General features: G+C 43.3%; 1 protein-coding gene across 2 annotated transcripts in view; it reads left to right on the top strand.

Moving 5' to 3' along the window:
* setbp1.L (SET binding protein 1 L homeolog) overlaps nt 1-24,453 on the top strand; it is a 136,911-nt gene that overhangs the window by 86,763 nt on the left and 25,695 nt on the right. For both annotated transcript variants that reach the window (XM_018267187.2, XM_018267191.2), the window contains exon 4: nt 20,392-23,830. In XM_018267187.2, the coding sequence (XP_018122676.1) occupies nt 20,392-23,830 (3,439 nt within the window). The remainder of the gene's footprint in view (nt 1-20,391; nt 23,831-24,453) is intronic.

The following is a 24,453-nucleotide window of genomic DNA, read 5'->3' as shown; positions in this document are numbered from 1 at the left end:
GGAAAACATGTTTTTTTCAAAATGAATCAGTTAATAGTGCTACTCCAGCAGAATTCTCCACTGATATCCATTTCTCAAAGAGCAAACAGATTTTTTTTATATTCAATTTTGAAATCTGACATGGGGCTAGACATTTTGTCAATTTCCCAGCTGCCCCTGGTCATGTGACTTGTGCCTGCACTTTAGGAGAGAAATGCTTTCTGGCAGGCTGCTGTTTTTCCTTCTCAATGTAACTCAATGTGTCTCAGTGGGACATGGGTTTTTACTATTGAGTGTTGTTCTTAGATCTACCAGGCAGCTGTTATCTTGTGTTAGGGAGCTGTTATCTGGTTACCTTCCCATTGTTCTTTTGTTTGGCTGCTGGGGGGGGGAAGGGAGGGGGACAATATCACTCCAACTTGCAGTACAGCAGTAAAGAGTGAATGACATTTATCAGAGCACAAATCACATGACATGGGGCAGCTGGGAAATTGACAGAATGTCTAGCCCCATGTCAGATTTCAAAATTGAATATTAAAAAATCTGTTTGCTCTTTTGAGAAATGGATTTCAGTGAAGAATTCTGCTGGAGCAGCACTATTAACTGATTCATTTTTCCCATGACAGTATCCCTTTAAAGATGAGCAACCCCTTTAATGTTTTTTCTATATATTGGTTTGTAGAGGAATGTGTTAGAGCTGCCGTACGTAGAGTGATTTCTATGGATCAGGTGTATTTAAATGACAGTCAACAACAAAACAATGGAGAGTAATGATCCCCTGTAATCTGCTTTACGATCTGCATCGTTTAGAGCACAACTTGGTGCTGATTTAAGTCCAATCTTGCTGGCAGTGCGGGGGTTACTATGCTGCCGGAATCTCTTATATCCTACTATACACTTGGTATCCCATACAGGCCAATTGCATTTACATTTACAGCACTGCTGCCTGGAGAGGCCTGCGACTGATTAAATGGGGGAATGCAGGAATATTTTCATGTAGTTATTATTGCTGCCCTCTCTCTCCTAAAGAAAGGCGAAATAAAACCACGCCGACGGTAATTTGTACGCACAGAATTTCCCCACCCTCTCCTCCTCCTTCACTCCGCTCTGACTCGAGAAGACAAAACGCTGAACCTTTGCCAAGAGGGAACTGCAGGGACTTGAACGTGGGATCCGACGCCGCACTCCCATTTGGAATCAGAACTGGGCTTTTTGTAGAGAGAGACGTGCTGGGAATATGAATGGCCGGGGCTTGGAAAGAGATCATCGCTTCCAGGCACAAGATTATGGCTCCGGTTTTATCTTCTCGCTGTTTCTATTGAAAGGGCACAATGAGATCTTATAGTGATTGTGCTCCATCTGCAGAGATTCCTACTCACCCACAAAGGGTGCAAAGCAATAACCCCTGGACAAGGATATAGAGAGTCATATTGTATCAAACAGGCTGTTCCTGCTGAAAGTTAATTGTTGAGCCGTCTTGTTTTTTGATTTGATGTATTACTGTCTGTGTGTGTGTCATCAATATCACTTGTGACATCATTATAAGTTGGAGGCATGTGTATCGCTGCTCCTATAGACCCGACTCATAATAATCACATTAACAGCCTGCACAGGCCTTGCTTTCTGTTACTGTATCATGTCTCTGCTTGTACCGTCTTCTACTCAGCACTCGCTACAGGTCAGACCTGTCTGTTATACCATTAATTATCTGCTGCAACCTGGCTTCTTACTACACACTGATCTGTACAATATACAGTAAGGTGTTTCTACATAAGCAGCAGAATAACTTTGGAAAGAGTCTCTATCTCTCCCTACTATACCTGCTATCCCACAGTCACACTCCCTTCCCAGAGACTATTATCCACTGTTACTATAGACACCATCTCTCCCTACTATACCTGCTATCCCACAGTCACACTCCCTTCCCAGAGACTATTATCCCACTGTTACTATAGACACCATCTCTCCCTACTATACCTGCTATCCCACAGTCACACTCCCTTCCCAGAGACTATTATCCCACTGTTACTATAGACACCATCTCTCCTTACTATACCTGCTATCCCACAGTCACACTCCCTTCCCAGAGACTATTATCACACTGTTACTATAGACACCATCTCTCCCTACTATACCTGCTATCCCACAGTCACACTCCCTTCACAGAGACTATTATCCACTGTTACTATAGACACCATCTCTCCCTACTATACCTGCTATCCCACAGTCACACTCCCTTCCCAGAGATTATTATCCACTGTTACTATAGACACCATCTCTCCCTACTATACCTGCTATCCCACAGTCACACTCCCTTCCCAGAGACTATTATCACACTGTTACTATAGACACCATCTCTCCCTACTATATCTGCTATCCCACAGTCACACTCCCTTCCCAGAGATTATTATCCACTGTTACTATAGACACCATCTCTCCCTACTATACCTGCTATCCCACAGTCACACTCCCTTCCCAGAGACTATTATCCACTGTTACTATAGACACCATCTCTCCCTACTATATCTGCTATCCCACAGTCACACTCCCTTCCCAGAGACTATTATCACACTGTTACTATAGACACCATCTCTCCCTACTATATCTGCTATCCCACAGTCACACTCCCTTCCCAGAGACTATTATCCACTGTTACTATAGACACCATCTCTCCCTACTATACCTGCTATCCCACAGTCACACTCCCTTCCCAGAGACTATTATACCACTGTTACTATAGGCACCATCTCTCCCTACTATACCTGCTATCCCACAGTCACACTCCCTTCCCAGAGACTATTATCACACTGTTACTATAGACACCATCTCTCCCTACTATACCTGCTATCCCACAGTCACACTCCCTTCCCAGAGACTATTATCCACTGTTACTATAGACACCATCTCTCCCTACTATACCTGCTATCCCACAGTCACACTCCCTTCCTAGAGACTATTATCCACTGTTACTATAGACACCATCTCTCCCTACTATACCTGCTATCCCACAGTCACACTCCCTTCCCAGAGACTATTATCCACTGTTACTATAGGCACCATCTCTCCCTACTATACCTGCTATCCCACAGTCACACTCCCTTCCCAGAAACTATTATCCCACTGTTACTATAGGCACCATCTCTCCCTACTATACCTGCTATCCCACAGTCACACTCCCTTCCCAGAAACTATTATCCCACTGTTACTATAGACACCATCTCTCCCTACTATACCTGCTATCCCACAGTCACATTCCCTTCCCAGAGACTATTATCACACTGTTACTATAGACACCATCTCTCCCTACTATATCTGCTATCCCACAGTCACACTCCCTTCCCAGAGACTATTATCCACTGTTACTATAGACACCATCTCTCCCTACTATACCTGCTATCCCACAGTCACACTCCCTTCCCAGAGACTATTATACCACTGTTACTATAGACACCATCTCTCCCTACTATACCTGCTATCCCACAGTCACACTCCCTTCCCAGAGACTATTATCACACTGTTACTATAGACACCATCTCTCCCTACTATACCTGCTATCCCACAGTCACACTCCCTTCCCAGAGACTATTATCCACTGTTACTATAGACACCATCTCTCCCTACTATACCTGCTATCCCACAGTCACACTCCCTTCCTAGAGACTATTATCCACTGTTACTATAGACACCATCTCTCCCTACTATACCTGCTATCCCACAGTCACACTCCCTTCCCAGAGACTATTATCCACTGTTACTATAGGCACCATCTCTCCCTACTATACCTGCTATCCCACAGTCACACTCCCTTCCCAGAAACTATTATCCCACTGTTACTATAGGCACCATCTCTCCCTACTATACCTGCTATCCCACAGTCACACTCCCTTCCCAGAAACTATTATCCCACTGTTACTATAGACACCATCTCTCCCTACTATACCTGCTATCCCACAGTCACATTCCCTTCCCAGAGACTATTATCACACTGTTACTATAGACACCATCTCTCCCTACTATATCTGCTATCCCACAGTCACACTCCCTTCCCAGAGACTATTATCCACTGTTACTATAGACACCATCTCTCCCTACTATATCTGCTATCCCACAGTCACACTCCCTTCCCAGAGACTATTATCACACTGTTACTATAGACACCATCTCTCCCTACTATATCTGCTATCCCACAGTCACACTCCCTTCCCAGAGACTATTATCCCACTGTTACTATAGGCACCATCTCTCCCTACTATACCTGCTATCCCACAGTCACACTCCCTTCCCAGAGACTATTATCCACTGTTACTATGGACACCATCTCTCCCTACTATACCTGCTATCCCACAGTCACAGTCCCTTCCCAGAGTCTATTATCCACTGTTACTATAGACACCATCTCTCCCTACTATACCTGTTTGCAAGTTGGGTGCTTTGTATATAAATCTGTTGTAGAAGGATCAGGTCAGTGAACCCTTTTTTAACGTCCGTCCAACTCAGAGATGACTGCGGGTCCTCGGGCTTTGTACCCCAGTGTAAGTGGCTGTGCCAGTGTTTTACTATCAGATGAAATATATTCTACTGTAACTTGGCAATAACTCTCTGTTCTGACCTCAGTTTTTATAACTCCATTGGCCTTTGTACAGCAGCAGGGCTAGCGGAGCGTAAATCTCTTTAGACACAGTTCTCAGGATTATGGGGGCAACGTACGGATCTATTCCCATGAAATCTCTTTTCTCTCAATATTCCCGTTAATTCCCGGGGGCTTAGGAACTGTTCGTCTCTGGCAAGTGAGAGCTTCTTACAGTTACACAATTTACAGTCTGTGCCTTTATTGTGTGTATTTAACCCCTTGTCGACCAGTAGTCACTTCAGATGTCTATAGAACACTGTTACTGGTTAAAACTGCCGGATACATAAATGGGATACAGACCTGAAATCAAAGGGGAACTTCATCCTAAATCGTTTCTTGTATAACATGTACTTCTAATGCATTCATTACACTCGGTTTTAAATTGTGTCTAAATGGGATTTCACTTGTAAGCACCTATCTGTGTGGTTCTGACTCCAGGTTAATCAACTGGCTTCTGTTCCGGAGTCAACAAGGGCCACCACGTTCAGGTCAATGGCCTCCTGGTCTAGACTGAGCCTTTTTAGGTGCTATTTTGGTCCCTAGAAGCGATCTAGAGTTTAGGCACCACTTCCCCTTTAATTGAGAGTAATTGCTTTTGCTATAGAGCGTTGCTCAATTGCCAATACGTCCCCCCTCCCACCCATGCTCTTTAATGGAGATCATTACACGACAGCTGGTCGGAGCTATAAAGCCTCTTCTTGTTTGATAAAAGCCCGTTGTTGGGGGGCAGTATGGCAGTATCAGGGGACCATCTGCAGCTTCAATTGAGCCCAACGCCTGCGCCTATAATTAATAGTCTGTCTGTGTCTGCAATCGAGCAGATATTTCCTATTCTCTACCGTGCTCATATTCTGGTCCATTTATTATTCTAAAACAATGGTAGCAGAGCGGTCCTCCAGTGGAACACAACAGGCTGCGCATTACACACCCGTAAGTTCAGGGAGATTCTTTAAAAAAGTAGATTTTATTTCTCACCAGGGAAAAATAGTGTAAATGTAAATAAAAGCATAAGGGTAAGATGATACATTTACTTTCAGCGGGAGCATTTGGCTTAGGTTAAATAGTCATCAACAGTCCAGTCTCTATTACCCCTGTGGTGCTTTATGCCTTAAATGTCAGCAGGGAACACCTTTTTCAAGAAAAGCAATATGGCGGCTCCTACTCAAAAACACATAAGCAAATATGGACTATGGACACATGCCTTTCTATTGACGGGCATTGGGATTTGCAGTGCAACAGCAGCTGGAGGGCTGTATATTCTAAAAAAAAATTTTTTTATCAGTTTACTATGCTTTGTTATTTATGGGTTCTCATCCAAAGGGACCCCTTTGGGCAGGGGGGGGGGTCTAAAGCAAATTCCATGTCTGCCATGTTCTAGAGCATGGGTCCCCACTGTTTTTACCCTTGAGCAGGAGGCTCTGTTTGGCAGTACAGCTGGTTTGTAGCCAACCAAAACTTGCCTGGAATTCAAAAATAAGGACCTACCTTGAGATCACTGGGAGCAACATCCAAGGGGTTGGTGAGAAGCATGTTGCTCTCGAGCTACTGATTGGGGAACAATGTCCTAGAGCAGTGATCCCCAACCAGTAGCTAGTGAGGAATATGTTGCCCTCCAACCCCATGAATGAAACCAAGTATAGTGCCACGTAGAGCCTCCTGTAAGTTGCCAGTTCACATATAGGCTACCAAATAGCCAATTATAGTTCTTATTTGGCACCCCAAAGGGACTTTTTCATGCTTGCGTTGCTCCCAAACTCTTCTTACATTTGAATGTGGCTCACGGGTAAAAAAAGGCTGGGGACCCCGTCTAGGAGGGACCAAATCGGCAGCGTTTATTGGATTGGATGGAGCTGCAGTGCAGTGGTGGAACTGCCATGGGGGCACCAGGGAATACCACAAAGGTACCGTCAACCACCATAAGTATGATGTCGGATATGGGTGCAGTTGAAGGGAGCCAAGGTCTAATATTGCACCAGGGGCCCTAGAAGTTAAGTTCAATTACTGCTGCAATATATGTTCTCCATGTTCTGTACTTGATGCCCATCTTCTCTAAAGCAAGGTCCTGTTGCTTTGGAGAAGGGTGGCATTGTCCCTCAGAGGAAACATACTTTGTGGCCCAAAAATTGGTTTACAAATAACTTTGCCCCTTGTTTTAATTACTAGTAGACTTTGTTGTACTTAAGGTTTATTATGTCAAGGTAACCCACCTTAGACATCTCGAGGAATTTTTATTTTTGGGTGCTGAGTGAATCAGTGATGTAGTGTAGCCATGACCGTGCTTCTGTCGAGCAACATCTCATTTCACAACGAGTGAAATCCAACCTCTGATTTTCAGGCGGCCTTGCCATTTAGGACTCTCCTCCATCTATAGAGCTGCACACGTCTCCATTACAGACTTGTTTCTATTTTTAAGGCTGCCCATGGGGGAGGTGGATAAAAATAGTCTTGCACTCATTAGCCAGAGCACAGGAACGGGGAAGGGGAGCTACTTTTGAAACCAAGAAGAACAGCGCAGCACATTTGTGTAATTTGTGCCTCAATCTTATTTTTTTGGCACGGCTGTGCGGGCCTGGGCCTCCGATTTCTCCTGCTCCTGCCAAAACCTCTTATCTCATGAGTCACTCCGAGCCAGTGCATAAGTGAAGGGACTCCTCTGTTCTCTGTTGGGAGGGAGGAAGAAAACGGCCATGAAACAAGAAAAAAACATGGTAAGTATCAAAGAGAGGTCAAGGCATCGGATGACACCGTCTGATGTGAGCTGCTGGGATGCGGATAACAAACATGAAGGTACCATTCTCTTGATAAACGACCGTCTAGTTTCCAGCCCTAATGAATTATTAAGAAACTTAATGGACAGCCTGTAGCCCTCACCAATTTGTACTTTGGCAAATAGAAAACCACTGTCAATTGCCTGAGCGTTGTCTCTTCCCTAAATCCTCGCTATGTATTTAAATTTATTAAGAGGCTGCCCTGTTCCACTTGGAAACCAACTTACCATAAGGACTTGGAATTTGTTGATCATGTTTTGATGCCCTACAGAAGCATGTAGAATAGTAGAACGTACAAAGGCATAGTAGAACTTACAAAGGCATAGTAGAACGTTCAAAGCTAGTAGGATTCACTTTTTAACTTAATGACCTATCTATGGTGACCAAATAATGGACTCATGGACATGTTTACCCAGCAGGCTAAGAACCTTTATTGGGTGAATCATCTCCGAACAGATCAGCAAAGGCCCCCTATTATAATGGTTGACCTGGGGTCCAAACAATCTGATCAGCTTGATTTTGCCTTCCACCTAGTTGGCCTAATTGAGCTTGTTTAGCCACCTCATCTAGCAAATTGATCACCCAAACTATGTCTACACAGATGACCTGCCTTGAAAGGTTCAAGAAGACCCATGCTCAATCAGTTTGGGGCCATTTGTTCTTGGTGTAAGTATATTTAAAAATGTTTGAGGAATTGAGGGGGCCACAAACATATGGTGGAACCCATGAAGGGAATTGAATGAAATAGTTGTAAAAAATGGCTCAAAAGTTGACCCTCTAATGGCTAATAATAATACTCAATCTTTTTTTAATATTAGTGATGAAAAATTCACGTGACCCCATCATTTTTTTGGTTGCCTGGGTATGTGACCTCCATTTTAAACCTAGAGTCAGAAGCAGAAGATATTAGGCAGCCTTCTAAACTATTCGCACCCAGCCTACTATGATCTACTTTTAAGCGTGGGAATGGTTTCATCTGTGGTTTGTCTCGTTCTGGTGAACAGTCTGTGTAAGGGGCCGCATGTTTTGTAAATTACCATACTTTTCAGAACGCTCCATGATTTGTTTCCCCCCCCATGTCAAGGCCGTCTTAGGAGTAGGGGGTTGGCCGTTCCTTCCCGAGCTCACTATAAGGTGGCCACGCTATTAGTATAAACAAGAGGAAATTCCTTTGCGGATTAAAGGATTAATAAACTCCAAAGTGATTCAGACTCTTCCTTGAACTGTGAGAGAGAGATGAGAGGACTTGTACATTACTCACTGTATTTTCTCCACTTTAATTAAAGAAAGCAATGGAAAAATATTTCAGAGGATTAGATGCTCATTAGCACAGAGAGATCCGAAAACAAAGGGTGGGAATTCTGAATGCCAATCACTCAAAAAACTAAAGTGTTTCACAGTAATGTGTTGCACTTTAAATAATGCCTTAAACAGACTTTTATTTTATATCTGCTGTGTGATTAAATCGGACCTGCACCCAAAAACCAACTGTCACCACCACTAAACGCCAGTGAAAGTGCTGTCCATTTGTATATTCAGCAACACTGTGGGATAGAAGGTATAGTAGGGAGCGATGGTGCCTATAGTAACAGTGGGATAATAGTCTCTGGGAAGGGAGTGTGACTGTGGGATAGCAGGTATAGTAGGGAGAGATGGTGTCTATAGTAACAGTGGATAATAGTCTCTGGGAAGGGAGTGTGACTGTGGGATAGCAGGTATAGTAGGGAGAGATGGTGTCTATAGTAACAGTGGATAATAGTCTCTGGGAAGGGAGTGTGACTGTGGGATAGCAGGTATAGTAGGGAGAGATGGTGCCTATAGTAACAGTGGGATGATAGTCTCTGGGAAGGGAGTGTGACTGTGAGATAGCAGGTATAGTAGGGAGCGATGGTGCCTATAGTAACAGTGGATAATAGTCTCTGGGAAGGGAGTGTGGCTGTGGAGTAGCAGGTATAGTAGGGAGAGATGGTGCCTATAGTAACAGTGGATAATAGTCTCTGGGAAGGGAGTGTGACTGTGGAGTAGCAGGTATAGTAGGGAGAGATGGTGTCTATAGTAACAGTGGATAATAGTCTCTGGGAAGGGAGTGTGACTGTGGAGTAGCAGGTATAGTAGGGAGAGATGGTGCCTATAGTAACAGTGGATAATAGTCTCTGGGAAGGGAGTGTGACTGTGGGATAGCAGGTATAGTAGGGAGCGATGGTGCCTATAGTAACAGTGGATAATAGTCTCTGGGAAGGGAGTGTGGCTGTGGAGTAGCAGGTATAGTAGGGAGAGATGGTGCCTATAGTAACAGTGGATAATAGTCTCTGGGAAGGGAGTGTGACTGTGGAGTAGCAGGTATAGTAGGGAGAGATGGTGTCTATAGTAACAGTGGATAATAGTCTCTGGGAAGGGAGTGTGACTGTGGGATAGCAGGTATAGTAGGGAGAGATGGTGCCTATAGTAACAGTGGATAGTCTCTGGGAAGGGAGTGTGACTGTGGGATAGCAGGTATAGTAGGGAGAGATGGTGCCTATAGTAACAGTGGATAATAGTCTCTGGGAAGGGAGTGTGACTGTGGGATAGCAGGTATAGTAGGGAGAGATGGTGTCTATAGTAACAGTGGATAATAGTCTCTGGGAAGGGAGTGTGACTGTGGGATAGCAGATATAGTAGGGAGAGATGGTGTCTATAGTAACAGTGGATAATAGTCTCTGGGAAGGGAGTGTGACTGTGGGATAGCAGGTATAGTAGGGAGAGATGGTGTCTATAGTAACCGTGGGATAATAGTCTCTGGGAAGGGAGTGTGACTGTGGGATAGCAGGTATAGTAGGGAGAGATGGTGCCTATAGTAACAGTGGATAATAGTCTCTGGGAAGGGAGTGTGACTGTGGGATAGCAGGTATAGTAGGGAGCGATGGTGCCTATAGTAACAGTGGATAATAGTCTCTGGGAAGGGAGTGTGACTGTGGAGTAGCAGGTATAGTAGGGAGAGATGGTGCCTATAGTAACAGTGGATAATAGTCTCTGGGAAGGGAGTGTGACTGTGGGATAGCAGGTATAGTAGGGAGAGATGGTGCCTATAGTAACAGTGGGATAATAGTCTCTGGGAAGGGAGTGTGACTGTGGGATAGCAGGTATAGTAGGGAGAGATGGTGTCTATAGTAACAGTGGGATAATAGTCTCTGGGAAGGGAGTGTGACTGTGGGATAGCAGGTATAGTAGGGAGAGATGGTGCCTATAGTAACAGTGGATAATAGTCTCTGGGAAGGGAGTGTGACTGTGGGATAGCAGGTATAGTAGGGAGCGATGGTGCCTATAGTAACAGTGGATAATAGTCTCTGGGAAGGGAGTGTGGCTGTGGAGTAGCAGGTATAGTAGGGAGAGATGGTGCCTATAGTAACAGTGGATAATAGTCTCTGGGAAGGGAGTGTGACTGTGGAGTAGCAGGTATAGTAGGGAGAGATGGTGTCTATAGTAACAGTGGATAATAGTCTCTGGGAAGGGAGTGTGACTGTGGAGTAGCAGGTATAGTAGGGAGAGATGGTGCCTATAGTAACAGTGGATAATAGTCTCTGGGAAGGGAGTGTGACTGTGGGATAGCAGGTATAGTAGGGAGCGATGGTGCCTATAGTAACAGTGGATAATAGTCTCTGGGAAGGGAGTGTGGCTGTGGAGTAGCAGGTATAGTAGGGAGAGATGGTGCCTATAGTAACAGTGGATAATAGTCTCTGGGAAGGGAGTGTGACTGTGGAGTAGCAGGTATAGTAGGGAGAGATGGTGTCTATAGTAACAGTGGATAATAGTCTCTGGGAAGGGAGTGTGACTGTGGAGTAGCAGGTATAGTAGGGAGAGATGGTGCCTATAGTAACAGTGGATAATAGTCTCTGGGAAGGGAGTGTGACTGTGGGATAGCAGGTATAGTAGGGAGAGATGGTGCCTATAGTAACAGTGGATAGTCTCTGGGAAGGGAGTGTGACTGTGGGATAGCAGGTATAGTAGGGAGAGATGGTGCCTATAGTAACAGTGGATAATAGTCTCTGGGAAGGGAGTGTGACTGTGGGATAGCAGGTATAGTAGGGAGAGATGGTGTCTATAGTAACAGTGGATAATAGTCTCTGGGAAGGGAGTGTGACTGTGGGATAGCAGGTATAGTAGGGAGAGATGGTGTCTATAGTAACAGTGGATAATAGTCTCTGGGAAGGGAGTGTGACTGTGGGATAGCAGGTATAGTAGGGAGAGATGGTGCCTATAGTAACAGTGGATAATAGTCTCTGGGAAGGGAGTGTGACTGTGGGATAGCAGGTATAGTAGGGAGAGATGGTGTCTATAGTAACAGTGGATAATAGTCTCTGGGAAGGGAGTGTGACTGTGGGATAGCAGCTATAGTAGGGAGAGATGGTGTCTATAGTAACAGTGGATAATAGTCTCTGGGAAGGGAGTGTGACTGTGGGATAGCAGCTATAGTAGGGAGAGATGGTGTCTATAGTAGCAGTGGATAATAGTCTCTGGGAATAGCAGGTATAGTAGGGAGAGAAATGTTGTTTCTAGAAAGTATAAAAACCAGAACCCTCTGACAAGTGTTATATAAAGTAAGGAGATATTATACAATTAATTACTCTATGGCTGGTATCTCTTTACTCCATGAATCATTTATTTCTTAGTGATGGACGGGGCACTCACAGCCCTTTTCTTGTTGCCGCACAAAGCAGATTCCTCCTCATTTTTCTCAAACCAGCCTGAGCTATTGATTTTCACTTCTCTTATTGACAATTCTCCAGTGGCAAGGAAAATAGCTGTGATAACAAAAAACAAACATCACCGTCTGTTTCCCCTGTTTATTTCCTTACTTCTCGGAACAACACGCTTTCCCCCCTTTAATCGATGTAAAAGCCGTATTAGCTATAGAACTGTAATAATCTGCAGAGGAGCAGCTTGGCACCTTCCATGGTGAAAATAAAAACATACAAATGCCTAAAATCGTGTCCTTGTGCCTTTATATGGTCACAGAACAACCCCTCATTGACTTCTAATATCCTTATCATTTACAGTAGGGGGTACATTATCCCTTATAATACATGAGTGATACTCAGAGTTCCCTGTATAACTCAGCCTGCAGCCTTGTGCCTTTATATGATCACAGAACAACCCCTCAGTGACTTCTAATATCCTTATCATTTACAGTAGGGGGTACATTATCCCTTATAATACATGAGTGATACTCAGAGTTCCCTGTATAACTCAGCCTGCAGCCTTGTGTCTTTATATGGTCACAGAACAACCTCTCAGTGACTTCTAATATCCTTATCATTTACAGTAGGGGGTACATTATCCCTTATAATACATGAGTGATACTCAGAGTTCCCTGTAAAACTCAGCCTGCAGCCTTGTGCCTTTATATGGTCACAGAACAACCCCTCAGTGACTTCTAATATCCTTATCATTTACAGTAGGGGGTACATTATCCCTTATAATACATGAGAGATACCCAGAGTTCCCTGTATAACTCAGCCTGCAGCCTTGTGCCTTTATATGGTCACAGAACCCCTCAGTGACTTCTAATATCCTTATCATTTACAGTAGGGGGTACATTATCCCTTATAATACATGAGAGATACCCAGAGTTCCCTGTATAACTCAGCCTGCAGCCTTGTGCCTTTATATGGTCACAGAACCCCTCAGTGACTTCTAATATCCTTATCATTTACAGTAGGGGGTACATTATCCCTTATAATACATGAGTGGTACTCAGAGTTCCCTGTATAACTCAGCCTGCAGCCTTGTGCCTTTATATGGTCACAGAACAACCCCTCAGTGACTTCTAATATCCTTATCATTTACAGTAGGGGGTACATTGTCCCTTATAATACATGAGTGGTACTCAGAGTTCCCTGTATAACTCAGCCTGCAGCCTTGTGCCTTTATATGGTCACAGAACAACCCCTCAGTGACTTCTAATATCCTTATCATTTACACTTGGGGGTACATTATCCCTTATAATACATGAGAAGAGGAAAGTCCACGTACAAGTTATTTTTATCCAGTACTTCTTTGGGTTTATTCTTTCAGTTTCCGTAGGATTTGCGTCTGGCAATTAACGGCAGGCATCTTGGATAGGGATATAAGTTCCAGGACGAGGGATGGGTTTATCCAATGCACAAGCTGCTAGTTGTATTGTTTCTGTACAGTTGTACTAATATGTCCATTTAGCTCCTCCTCCTCAGTATAATAACTGCCGTATATCAGCAGGACATTATTACACGACCCAGACGGGGGCAAATCTGTCGCTTCATTTAGTCGGTGCGTTGGAAGCGCAGCCTCGGGCAAGAGATGGTCAGTTTGGCTTTGCTCGGAATTCTGCATCCAGGCACCTAAACGAGCCCCCGCTGAGCCCCAGCCAACGAGCCATATAATATTAATGTTCCTTGTGCTTCTGCCTGGTTACCTGCACATTATTATTATACCGAGTATTATACCAAGTACTGGAGCCGCTCAGCAGCAGCCGGAGCAGCAGAGAGGAGTATTGTTATACTGAGTCTGCACATTAAAGGAGCGGTTCACCTTTAAGTATGTTATTGAATGGCTAATTCTAAGCAACTTTTCAATTGGTCTTTGTTTTTAATTTTTAGTTTTGTAATTATTTGCCTCCTTCTTCTGAATCTTTCCAGCTTTCAAATAGGGGTCACTGGCCCCATCTAAAAAAAAACAATTGCTCTGTAAGGCTACAAATGTATTGTTATTGTTACTTTTTATTTTATTTTTTTTACCGTATCCAGGATTTGATTCGGGATCTGGCCCTTTTCAGCAGGATGCGGATTCAGCCGAATATTTCTGCCCGGCCGTACATAATCCGATTCCTGATTTGCCTAATTCTTCTCTTTTTCCTATTTTTTGATACATTCACTTTGTATTGTGTATTTTGTACTATGTACTACCGTAATTAAGCTAACGTATGTATCTTTTGCCTTGGGGAGTCTAAAATAATCATAGGATTTGAAAGTGTCCCATTGGATTAACTCTTCTTCTTGATTGGTACATTTGGTAGCACCGCCTACTTGTTTCCCATTGGCTATTTCTCTTTTAAATACTCTGTATGTCATTTTCAATGTTCAGCCTATGACTAAGTGTCCCTGGTAGACACAAAACGCGTCAGGCCTTGGTTCTTAATTATGGAGAATAAAATGTAAGCCATATAACCTTTTACAATCTAACTTCGGCTTTACTACTTTGTGGGTCCAGGCTTGTGCCAGCCTCTTTTGAAGTTTCCTTTTAAATAGGGGTCACTGACCCCATCTTTTAAACAATTGCTCTGTAAGGCTACAAATGTATTGTTATTGTTTATTAGGGATGCACAGTATCCAGGATTCGGTTCAGGATTTGCCTTTTTCAGCGGGATCCGGATTCAGCCAAATATTTCTGCCCGGCCGAACAGAATCTGATTAGTAATTTGCATATGCAAATTAGGGGCGGGGAGGCAAATCATGTGCCTTTTTGCCACAAAACAAGGAAGTAAGCCGAATCCAAAATAGTCGATTTGTTGCTTTCTGACTTTTTATTACTCAACTTTCTTTTCAGACTAGTGATATGCGGGTCGGTTAAAACTCAACCCAGACCCGGCCTCCACTCGAGACCGACTCCCGGGTTCCTTTTATAGACCCGCGACAACCCGCCCCAACGATGATGTGATAAAAGAGGCGGGGTGAGCAGGCATGCGGCTATAAAACTGGAACTCGGAAGCCGGCAGTTTAAGGTGGTGGTGAGAGCAGGAGGAAGAGCTTGACTCTGACCCGCCTGCCTCCTGCAAATGGGGGTTAGAGGTCAGCACAAACCCGACCAACCTGCGGGTATCGGGCTGGCCCGCACATCACTAAATCACACCCTCTCCTATTCATAGTCCAGTCTCTTATTCAAATCAATGCATGGTCAGTGTCGGACTGGGCCGGCGGGACACCGGAAAAAAACCCGGTGGGCCCCCGGCTCTTGTGGGCCCCTTCGGCCCAGGTCCATACCCATAGCTGCTTCTTAATCTGAGGTTGCGGCAAAAAAAAATTGTGTGCTCACTATGCGCACAACCAAGGCCCCGTTGCATGCGTACAAGCGCCGTGCACATGCGCAGATACACGGCACACTTGCCGGCGCGGGAGAGGAACCCTGCGGCATTAGCCCCGGTGGACCCCGGGTCCCCCAGTCCAACCCCGTGCAAGGTTGCTAGGGTAATTGGGAACCAGACGGCTGAAACTGTCAAACTGGAGAGCCGCCGAATAAAAATCGAATAAAAATCACAAATAATAAAAAATGAAAACCAATTAGAAATTCACTCTCTATATCATAATAACAGTTAATGCGAAGGTGAACAGCTCCTTAAATAAGAAATATACACCGGGTATACACTGGCACCACTTCCCTTGCATTCCCTGGGCGGTGTTCCTTAGCAGGGGTCAGCGTAGGAGCTGCCAAATTGCTTGCCTCAGCTGAGAAGCTGCTACTGAAAAGTGATTGAGAAGCTGCATCTGTCCAACTGTTTTCTTTTTTAAGTCTCTGCACTGCTGGCTCTGGCTTCTGACACAATAGCAATCCTATTTAGAAATGAAATAAAAGTGCCATGAATGTGCATGGGGTGGGGGGGGGGGAAGAGTTTCCTTTCATTCTGCAAAACCCGAGGTCTCCTTTAAATCAGGGGCTGCGTGTGTGTCGTTTGTTTGTCAGGTTGGGAAAATCCCAGCAAAAAAAAATTCTCCCGCTGTCAGGACAAAGACAAATAGTCGTCGGTTTATCTCCTCGCAACTGTCACGCACTGTGAAGAGATAAAGCTGGGGGGAGCTTTGATCTGATATGGGGCCCCACAAATGTTCCTTTTTTCCAACAGACTTTGCTGATTGGTGGGGGCTTCAACCTGCCTCTTGGCGACTAACGCAGAGACTCGAGCAAGGAGGGCGCCATCATTTTCTTTTTCCATTTCCAAGTTTTTTGAGGCCGATTAGAATATGAAAATGAGGAGGACAATGGTGCAGATGTTTCCTAATCACGACAGCCGGCAATTAGTAACGTGGGAGCCAGCTGCTTATCTCTCCACATAAAGCCATTTAATCGGCAATTGCACTCCAGGAACCATTACCCAGATGGATCTGCCCAAAGAGGGTGCGTCCTACTGTCCCCTTTCATTTCTGTTTTACAGACATTTTGTTTTTATTCTGGCCCGGGATCTTGGATTGTTGTTTTCTACCCGGCAGTGATTAGTGTGAGACAGTGTCTGGGCACTTTAACGCTGAAATCTTGGTGTTAAAGCACCTGAGACGGCTTGAGACAGCTTTGATAGCTGATTAAAAATAAAACACTTTTCATGAACGTCGGGTGATTTCGGGGTAACTGTCGGGGTCTGTTTAATACCACGTTTAGGTTTCACATTTACAAAAGAATAATGTTTAGTTGCAGCACTTTTACTGAGAATCCTGATGATCGTAATGTCCTTGTGTTGTATCATAGTACGGGATCCGTTATCCAGAAAGCTCCAAATTACGGGACAGTCGTCTCCCATAGACTCGTTTCCCATAGACTCCAAATAATCCAACTTTTTAAAAATGATTTCCTTTTTCTGTGTAATAATAAAACAGTCGCTTGTACTTGATCCCAACTAAGATATAATTAATCCTTATTGGAGGCAAAACCAGCCTATTGGGTTTATTTAATGTTTACATGATTTTCTAGTAGACTTAGGGGGTTATTTACTAAACTCCGAATACAATTCTTTTTATAAAATCGGACTTTTAAAAAAATCATAATTTTTTTTGGAATTTATTAAACCCCGAGGATGGAAAAGCCTGAATCTGAAAAAACGGCATCTCATACCTGTCGAGGTTGCATATAAGCCAATGGGAAAAGTCCCAATGATTTTTTGATGTGCGCTGGGTTTCGTGCAATACCTCGAAGTTTTCTGGGTTTTCGGGTGAAAAATCTTGAAAATCGGTTGAAAAATCAGAAAAAATCGTGAGCATCGCATTTTTTTCCTGCAAAGCAAATTTTCGGGAGATTTAGTCGCCCAACGAGAAATCGGCTCTTCTTCACCAGACTAATCTAGAATCTAAATCACTGGTGGGATGGGGTTGTTTAATTTTTACCTTTTTTGAATGGACTTACAATCCATATCACGAAAAAAACTCTTATCCAGAAAACTCGAGCATTCTAGATAACAGGTCCCACACCTGTAGTCACCCAGTGAAATTTCCTTCACTGCCCGGAGATCTTTTCAGAAGCAAAACTAAAGCAAAGATGCCCTACTTTAGACAGTACAAGCTAATTTTTGGCAAAGATCATTATTTCTTGTACAGGTATGGGACCTGTTATCCAGAATGCTCCGGACCTGGGGTTTTCCCTGATAAGGGATCTTTCTTAAAATCATTTTAAATTAACCTATTTAGCTTGTTTTGCCTCAATAAGGATTAATTAAATCTTAGTTGCGATCACATACTACGTATCTGTTATGTTATCCAGAAACCCGTTATCCAGAAAGCTCAGATATGGAAAGCCTGTCGCTTATAGACTGTTTTATCCAAATAATCCAAATAATTTATTGGCACAGATCATTATTTCATGCACAGGTATGGGACCTGTTATCCAGAATGCCCAGGACCTGGGGTTTTCCAGATAAGGGATCTTTCTATAATACCTTAAAATGATTTAAACATTAAATAAACCCAATAGGCTGTTTTTGCCTCCATTTTATCCAAAAAATTAAAAAAAATTTAAAATTATTTCTGTGTAATAATAAAACAGTAGCTTGTACTTGACCCCAACTAAGATATAATTTATCCTTATTGGAAGCAAAACCAGCCTATTGGGTTTATTTATTTAATTTATTTTTATATGATTTGCTAGTAGACATAAGATAGGAAGATCCAAATTACAAAAAGATCCGTTATCCGGAAAACCTCAGGTTCCGAGCATTCTGCATAACAGGTCCCATACTTGTACCGTGTTATTACTGAGAAAAAGGAAATCATTTTTGCAAATGTAAATTATTTGATTACTATGGTAGGTGACCTTCTCGTAATCGGGAGCTTTTTGGAGAACAGGTTTCCGGATACATTATCCCATACCTGTATTTTCTTTTTTTGCATGGGAGCCGCCATATTGGTTTTCTCGATCCCACAGGACATCTCAAATGTTACTTGACTTTCATTCCTGTCATCTCTGTGTTTGGGAATGTTACAGTCTCGTCGCCTTATATCTGAGCTAGAAAAGAAATCCGTAAGGTATTAAAATGTGTGTTAATTACTCCCCGGAGACTAATGGCAGCCGTGTGTAATAGGTTAAAAACTGTGTGATTAATTCTCGTCTGCCATAATTAGACGCTAATAATTACCCGACAACCATGCTGATAAATCTTTACATAGAGGTTGGGCAGGGAGAAATGCGACGGCCTCAGGTGCAACCCACCTGCTGTTCCCCGGGATTTTCTATTTTATAAAAAAAAAAAATAGTTTTTATTCATTAAAAAAAAATGCAGAGCGGGGAAGTCGTTAAATAAAGCCAGAGTTGAGCAGAGGGAACAAAGGTTCAGAGACTGAGCCGTACAGATAGCTCTGCAAGAAAATAGCTTTGGATGCATTCATTACAGATGATTTATTGCCTGTTCTCTTGCATTTGGCACACCGTGTACCAACAGCATCAGGTGACTTCCTCTGCGGGATCTTTATGACTCACGGCACGAAAATACTTTATAGCTGACAACATTTATTTGTGCCTGCTCGTTTGGGTTCCTTTTCTAATTAGGAATGTTCATGAAACATATTTAAAAGCATAAGAAATGGAACGTTCTCAAGTAATGCCAATGTACGCATTGTCTCTGCTTTCGTTCCCCCTGTGGCATGTGTTTAACGAAATATTAAGAGGCGACGGAATAACTAATTTCCTTTTAAGTTTTATGAACTTGCTGTTAAAGGTGGTCATAGAAGCACCAATAATATCGTATAAAATTAATTTTCGTGTGTGTATGGTGGGAGACGAGCCGACCGATATCTGCAGACGAATTGGATAACGGTCTGCTCATCAATCCGGCCGACGGAAAATTTTGATTGGGCGCCTTTGAAGGCACCCGAACATCGGCCATTGTTAGTGGTGAATCGTTGAATACAGGTAGAATTCTATTGTTTCTACCATATCTGATGATTCAGCTCCACACGTGTGTATTGAAATGAACGATCTTTTTCCAGGAGAGATCGTAATTGTCATGTCTATGGCCACCTTTACTCTTGCAGTTTCACTTTAACATTGGGATTCGTTGTTTTTGTCATCGTGTTTGGTAACCTTTTTACTGGAAGCCCACAAAGATTTGCATGGCCTTGTGAAATAGGGGGCCATTCTAAGATCATAGGGTTGTTAAAGGGTGGCACAGCCCTCTAAATTTCTCCCATGTCCTTTTTGGAGAGATACCATAGTACTAAATAATTAACCTAGATCCCCAACTAATGGCTTGTGAGTAATGGAAAGGAGGGGTAGAGGCTTATCCATAAGAAGGAGCGGAAAGGATATGTGGAGGGCGCAAACGAAGACCAGAAGGGGTAGGAGATAGAAGCAGTGAGATTACTAGGATCGGAGAAGTCATGAGGAGAAGGCAGTGAAAGAGATGAGAACAAAGCTTAGAAGAGGCAGGTCATGGAGATTGTAGATGCCTAGTGTATTGGGAGAGAGGGTGCAGAGTGGATTGGCCATGAAAAACAAGGAAGGATTGTAGGGGGCACGTAGAGAAGAAATGGAGAAGAGAGGAGGGCACAGAGTTCAGGGAAGAAGCAGAAAGTAGGTGGAAAGAGCTTTATAGGTTGATATAATTCCAGTTTTTATGAAAGTATTGGCCCCCACCTTGGCCGGTCCAGTTACAGGATGCCATCACCAAACCCAGATAAAGGTTGCCTCTGATACCATTAATAGCTCATAGAAGGGATATACCATCTATGGAATTTGTAAATCATACTTAGCTGTTTTTTTTTTTATGTTTGTGTTTCTTTCTAATCACTTTTCTTTCTATTGTCTTTGTAGGTGCATGAGAAATCACAGAAGCATTCTACCGTGCATTTCGACTCCAGCACCCCTTCAGATATCACCAACGACTCCTTAAAACCAAAGCACCAGCAGAAAAGTAACCAGCACCATCTCGACTGGCTGGCAAAATCAGACTCTGGGCCAACGACGCAGAGTAGTGTTACTGATGTTGAGTCTTGCAAAGAAGCATCTAGTGTCACCAAGACCCAAAGTGCAGAAGCCGTCACTCCATTTAAAACTCAGTCAAAGAAATCGAATGTGGGTAGCATTTGGAATCATTTATCAAATGCAAAGGAAATTGCCAATGTTAGTACAATGCCATCAGCTGCTAACATCAGCACTGGGTCTTCAACTAGCAATGTTCTTGATTGTAATGGGCTCTCGCCCTCAGGGGACAAGAAAAACAGCCTTGGGGAGGCTCCTGAGCAATCTGGAAATGCAAAGAAAAAAGTTGGAAAGAAAGATTTAAATCAAACCGTGCAGGTTAAGGAGAGTGAGTGGGGCAAAAATAACTCAAAAGCAGTCGAACCCAAAAGTCATGATATGGCGGAAAGCAAAAAAGATCCAAACCCTACAGATAATAAATTACCAGCACCACCACAGCGACAGGATGTATCTTCTGGAAACAGTTGTGAAAGTGACTCAAGCCATGTCAGATTAACTATGCCAATGAAAACTACCACCGCTGATGCATCTGCCAACAAAAGGAAGAAGAAACCCCATGTTAAACCTCCTGGGGATAAAAAGGTACAGGAAGATCAGTCTTTAGGACGAATGATCATCAACGAAGCAAGCCACCAAATGATTGGTCAGATGCTGGCAAGCAAGAAAGACAGCAGAGTTCTGAAACAGGGTAAAGTTTTTGGTAGTGATCTTCCATCAAAGTTACTTGAGAGTAATGGTGGAAAAGCTTTAATGAGTGGCTTGTCTTGTCTCCAGAAGGTAGCCACTTCATTACCACCTTCCAAAGCCATTTCAGGAATGGCAAAATCAAAAACACCAGAATTACCGCATCCAAAACTGGCATCAAAGAAACGATGGGCAAACCTCAAGCCAAAAGCCAGTAACAGCAATGACAACTCTGCCTCGGAAAAAATTGTGGTTGAACCTCCCTCTGCCTACCCAATAACACCATCCAGCCCACTTTATACCAACACAGATAGCCTTACAGTAATTACTCCAACCAAGAAAAAGAGGGGTCGACCAAAGAAACAACCCTTGCTCACTGTAGAAACTATCCACGAGGGCACATCAACTAGCCCCGTAAGCCCACTTAACAGAGAGTTTCCTGGTATCAAGAAGAGAAAAGGGAGGCACAACCTCTCTGAACTGGTTCAGATAAATCCATCCATGGAAAGATCAATCAGCGAATTAGAATTTAACAAAAAAGTGAGTAAGCTGGGAATGCTAGATAAGAAAACAATAAAAACCATTAATAAGATGAAAACGCTCAAAAGGAAGAATATTTTAAACCAAATTTTGTCGTGCTCAAACAGCATTGCATTGAAATCAAAAGCCCAGCCCCAAGCAAATGCAATAGCAACTGTAGCCACAACTTTAGATGCTAGATTAGGCAAGCAGATCAATGTTAGCAAGAGGGGAACAATCTACATTGGCAAGAAAAGGGGAAGAAAACCCAGAGCAGAGCAGATACCTCTACAAAATGATCACAGAACAGCCATTAAACATTCAAGGCCTGTTTCCAGCCAGCCTGAAAACCCAGCAGTGCCTTCAAACTTGCAGTCACTTGTGGCGTCTTCACCAGCAGCTCTTCACTCAATTACGACACAGCTAATAGGTTCAAACTGTAATCTCAGTCCTGCCAACACAGATACAATATTTTCCGATTTAAAAACTATGCCAAATCTTCAGCCAATCAGTGCTCTTCCAACAAAAACCCAGAAAGGACTACTACATGGCAGTTCGTGGAAGTTGTCTCCACCAAGATTAATGGCTCTGTCTCCTTCTCATTTATGTGAGATAAGCTCCCTCAAAGAGGTCACGCTGTCACCAATAAGCGAGTCACACAGTGAAGAAACCATACCGAGTGACAGTGGAATCGGTACAGATAATAATAGCACTTCAGATCAAGCCGAGAAAAGCTCTGAATCCCGCAGAAGGTACTCTTTTGACTTCTGTTCTCTGGACAATCCAGAGGTTACGCCATCAGACACCAGCACAAAGAGCAAGCATGGCCACCGACCGAAACATCTCATCGTTGACAACTTTCTCGTCCATGAAAGTAGTAAAAAACCAAAGCACAAGAGAAAGAGGAAAAGTCTGCAGAACAGGGACAACCTGCAATTTCTGGCGGACCTTGAGGACCTCATCAATAAATTTCAAGTCTTCAGAATCTCCCACCGAAGCTATACGTTCTACCATGAAAATCCTTATCCAAGCATATTCAGGATTAATTTTGACCATTATTACCCTGTGCCATATATACAGTATGACCCATTACTTTACCTTCGCAGGACCTCTGACATGAAATCGAAGAAAAAGCGTGGTAGACCTGCCAAAACCAATGACACCATGACAAAGGTGCCTTTTTTACAAGGGTTCGGATACCCTATTCCCAGCGGAAGTTACTATGCACCATATGGAATGCCTTACACATCAATGCCTATGATGAACCTTGGTTATTATGGTCAGTATCCAGCTCCGTTGTATCTGTCCCACACTCTAGGGGCAACTTCTCCATTTATGAGGCCCTCTGTACCACCACCTCAATTTCACACAAGCTCTCATATGAAGATGCCTACTGCTGCCAAGCATAAAACAAAACATGGAATACATCTTCAACCCTCTGTAGGAATGGGGCTAGGTGATATGCAGTCGTCTTTGGCTACTTCCAAAACATCTGGAGTTGGTCTTTCAAGTAGCCGACTTCACAAAAGGAAGCACAAGCATAAGCACAAACATAAGGATGATCGTATCCTAGGGGGACACAGTGAATTCGGCAGCCTTTTTTCAGGCAAGGCTGCCAGCTTTTCAAGTCATATAGCAAGTGAAAAGCTTAACCCGTCTGGCAAAGACCATTCCTCCATAAGTGAGAAAAGCAAGCATAAAGACAAGCAGAAGCATCAACATTTAGAAACTGGACAAAGGGGGTCAAAGAGTAGTTTTGAGGTTGATACCCTTTCATCGTTGTCGCTTTCTGATGCTCAGCATTGGCCATCGTCGAAAGAGAAAGCGGACCTAAACGGTGAATCTGTTGATAGCTGTCTGAAAAAATATGCTGGAAATAATGACTTCTGTGCCAGGGGAGACTCTTCCGACCTGTTTCTTGAAATGAGTTCGGCAAATGAAAAAAGGGACTGTGATCTAAGCGGTAAAAGGAGGAGCTTTGAAGGTTTTGGATCTTATAGAGAGAGAGACATTCAGTCATTTAGGATCAACAGGAAGGACCGAAATGCCTTCAATTCTGCAGCACCAGGTGAGATCTTAATTTTGCAACAGTCAAAATAATCTGTTGTAATTTTACATAAAGATTATTTTTGCCATTTCAGTGCTAAAACCCTACCAAGCTAGGTAAACTCACATTTTCCAGCTTTATTTACTGGTTCCATTCATTTTTGACTTCTCAGAAGCATCTATTGGGCTCTGGTGACTTAAGAGGAGAAGTGGAGAGACAGAGCATGGAAGAAGTCCCATTAGTAACTGGCCAGTTGGAGGCTGAAGTTTAAGTTTGAGGCTAGTGGATGTGGCTGTAAGGCAGTGTTAAAACTGTTAAGTTAAAGGGGGGGGGGGGTAGCCTTAAGGTTTTTTGATGGGGAACAGATGAGCAGGATTTACCCAAAATATTTGTCCTCTTGAGTGTTTTAGACCTTGTGATGATGGTTGGATGGTATGGAAAGGGCTTCAAGGGCTCAAGCAGCTCACAAATTAATAATTTTTGCACTTCAAACAATGGGAACTTTAAAGTTGCTTGTGAAATACTCATGTCTGTGAACCCCTTCGATTTAAGTGTAAATGTAGTCCCGGCTTGATGAAGAGAGATTACAGCACTGATGAGACTATATATTTTTAAATGCAGGTAACTGTTGGAAGAGACTAAAG

The sequence above is a fragment of the Xenopus laevis genome, chromosome 1L, assembly GCF_017654675.1.
Source record: "Xenopus laevis strain J_2021 chromosome 1L, Xenopus_laevis_v10.1, whole genome shotgun sequence".
NCBI classification, from domain to species: Eukaryota; Metazoa; Chordata; class Amphibia; order Anura; family Pipidae; genus Xenopus; species Xenopus laevis.
The sequence above is the reverse complement of the archived record's forward strand: the minus strand, read 5'-3'. Positions and strand labels throughout refer to the sequence as shown.